Source organism: Gastrolobium bilobum, unplaced genomic scaffold (assembly GCF_033153095.1).
Source record: "Gastrolobium bilobum isolate Gb01-03AN ecotype WA unplaced genomic scaffold, APGP_CSIRO_Gbil_v1 utg788, whole genome shotgun sequence".
Classification (NCBI taxonomy): domain Eukaryota; kingdom Viridiplantae; phylum Streptophyta; class Magnoliopsida; order Fabales; family Fabaceae; genus Gastrolobium; species Gastrolobium bilobum.
The window spans coordinates 13,455-15,477 of record NW_026899790.1 but is presented as its reverse complement, the minus strand read 5'-3'; the positions used below and the strand labels follow the sequence as shown (position 1 = coordinate 15,477).

Genomic DNA, 2,023 nt, shown 5'->3' with positions numbered 1-2,023 from the left:
AAATGGTTGTAAGAATTTCTATAATATGAGAAATTATTTTCCTTAAAAAAATATAATTTAATCTAATTTTAATGGTACTCTCAAGTGTTGGGGATTTTTTAATCTAATTTTTATTGTACTCTCAAGTGTTGGGGATTTTTTAAAGTGATTTTTTTTTTTTTGGATGATTTCTTTTTTAATTTTGAAAAAATATGTTTTTCTCTCAATCCCTCACTTCTTTAAAATTTTCTTCCACTCCCTTGTCCTTTACTATTTTTGGAAGGGACCATGTGCACCGAGACAACTGAAACAAACCTCCAAGCGTTGTGAGTGGTTCTGATTAATGTGTTGTACATTCCTCTAATGGTTGGTCCCAATTGCACATGCAACAAAAATATAATCATGCAAATAAACTTTTTTATTGGAAACGTGGTGAAATAGACGGAGAGGACCACACCGTAAAACGTACGAATAACGTCTTTGCTGGTCTGCTAGGTTAACAACTAAAGATTGAATGGTATAAAAACTCACACTCTGTCCCGAGTTAAAGAGCGAGCGAGGTGAAACCCAAAACGTAGGAAGAATACAATTATAAAAGGCTTAAAGGCTTTGCGATTTGTGTAAGGGAGAGAGAGATGGGAAGAAGCCCTTGTTGTTCAAAGGAGGGGTTGAACCGTGGTGCCTGGACAGCTCAGGAAGATAAAATCCTCCTAGAGTATATTAATGTCCATGGCCATGGAAAATGGAACAGGCTTCCCCAAAGAGCAGGTTAATTATACACGTTACGAATTTACATGATAAAATTTCATTATATTTGTACGTGGTATTATATATATTGTCTCATGCTCTTAATGAAAACAACAACGTATGTTATTGTTATGTAGTTGTTAAATGTTAAATTAGTGGCTTGTGCAGGATTGAAACGTTGTGGTAAAAGTTGCAGACTTCGATGGTTAAATTATCTTAGACCAGATATTAAGCGAGGCAATATATCCCCGGATGAACAAGAACTTATCATCAGACTTCACAAGCTCCTCGGAAACAGGTAGCTTTACCCTTTTAGCCATTCCCCACTCTCTCTTTACAATTTTTTTTTTTTGTTTTTTGTGGTTGGAAATGAATTGATAAGATTACGATAGTAATGGGTGGTAATTGCACTGTCTCATTGTGGTAGGTGGTCTCTAATAGCTGGAAGGCTTCCGGGACGAACAGACAACGAGGTAAAGAATTACTGGAACACCAATTTATGTAAAAAAGTTAAAGAAGGTAACTTCAGAAGCATTCGGACTGAAAAGAACACGCAGAAAACAAAACCTCAGTGTCCCTCACTCTCATCATCTCCTAATGAGTCTAAGCTAGACTCCTTTGTGATCCGTCCAAAGGCATCTAAGTGTTCTAAGTTGTTGTCCGTAGATACACTCCCTCTCTCATCAATGCAATTGAATAGCATGTCTATGGCAGAAATAGAAGCACAACCAGAGCCATTGCTTGTGGATGACGCAGCCAATAATTCAACCGGTGTGTATGATGATGGAGTTTTGTCATTTCCCAATGTTGAAAAAGAACTCTCAAAGGATTTGCTCTTAGATTTTGACATTGGAGAGATTTTCTTACCTGATCTTCTCAACTCGGGTTTCTCAGATATATGTGATTTCAGTTACAACAACAACAACCACGAGGATCTATTGCCTTTTTCGAACCAACATCTCGTGTCCTCTCTTGAAAACCTCCACGACAAGGACACGGAGATGCTTATGTGATGAAACAAATATGGCAAATAAAAAAAAAAAACAAAATTATGAGGGGATTAATAATTGCTGAGAAGAACTGTCGATTGTCTCTTCGTTCAATAAAGTTTGTCATTTTTTTTTTTCGTTCAATAAAGTTTGACAAACTTCTTTCAATAAAAATGTCGTTTTTTCAATAAAGTGAGGAGGGGCAGGAGTAATTGGTTTTTTTACCCTTTTGCCTCTTATTAATTAATTAATAATTATTTTGTCCCTGATTCGAAACTATCTACTAATCTGCTCCTCTTTAATCGACT

General features: G+C 36.1%; 1 protein-coding gene across 1 annotated transcript; it reads left to right on the top strand.

Annotated features, from left to right (window-relative positions):
* Positions 1-614: 614 nt before the first annotated feature.
* LOC133293513 (transcription factor MYB1-like) lies at positions 615-1,739 on the top strand. The gene is made up of 3 exons (XM_061492088.1): positions 615-747; positions 895-1,024; positions 1,154-1,739. The coding sequence occupies exons 1-3, from the start codon at positions 615-617 to the stop codon at positions 1,737-1,739; spliced, it is 849 nt and encodes a 282-aa protein (XP_061348072.1).
* Positions 1,740-2,023: the final 284 nt, after the last annotated feature.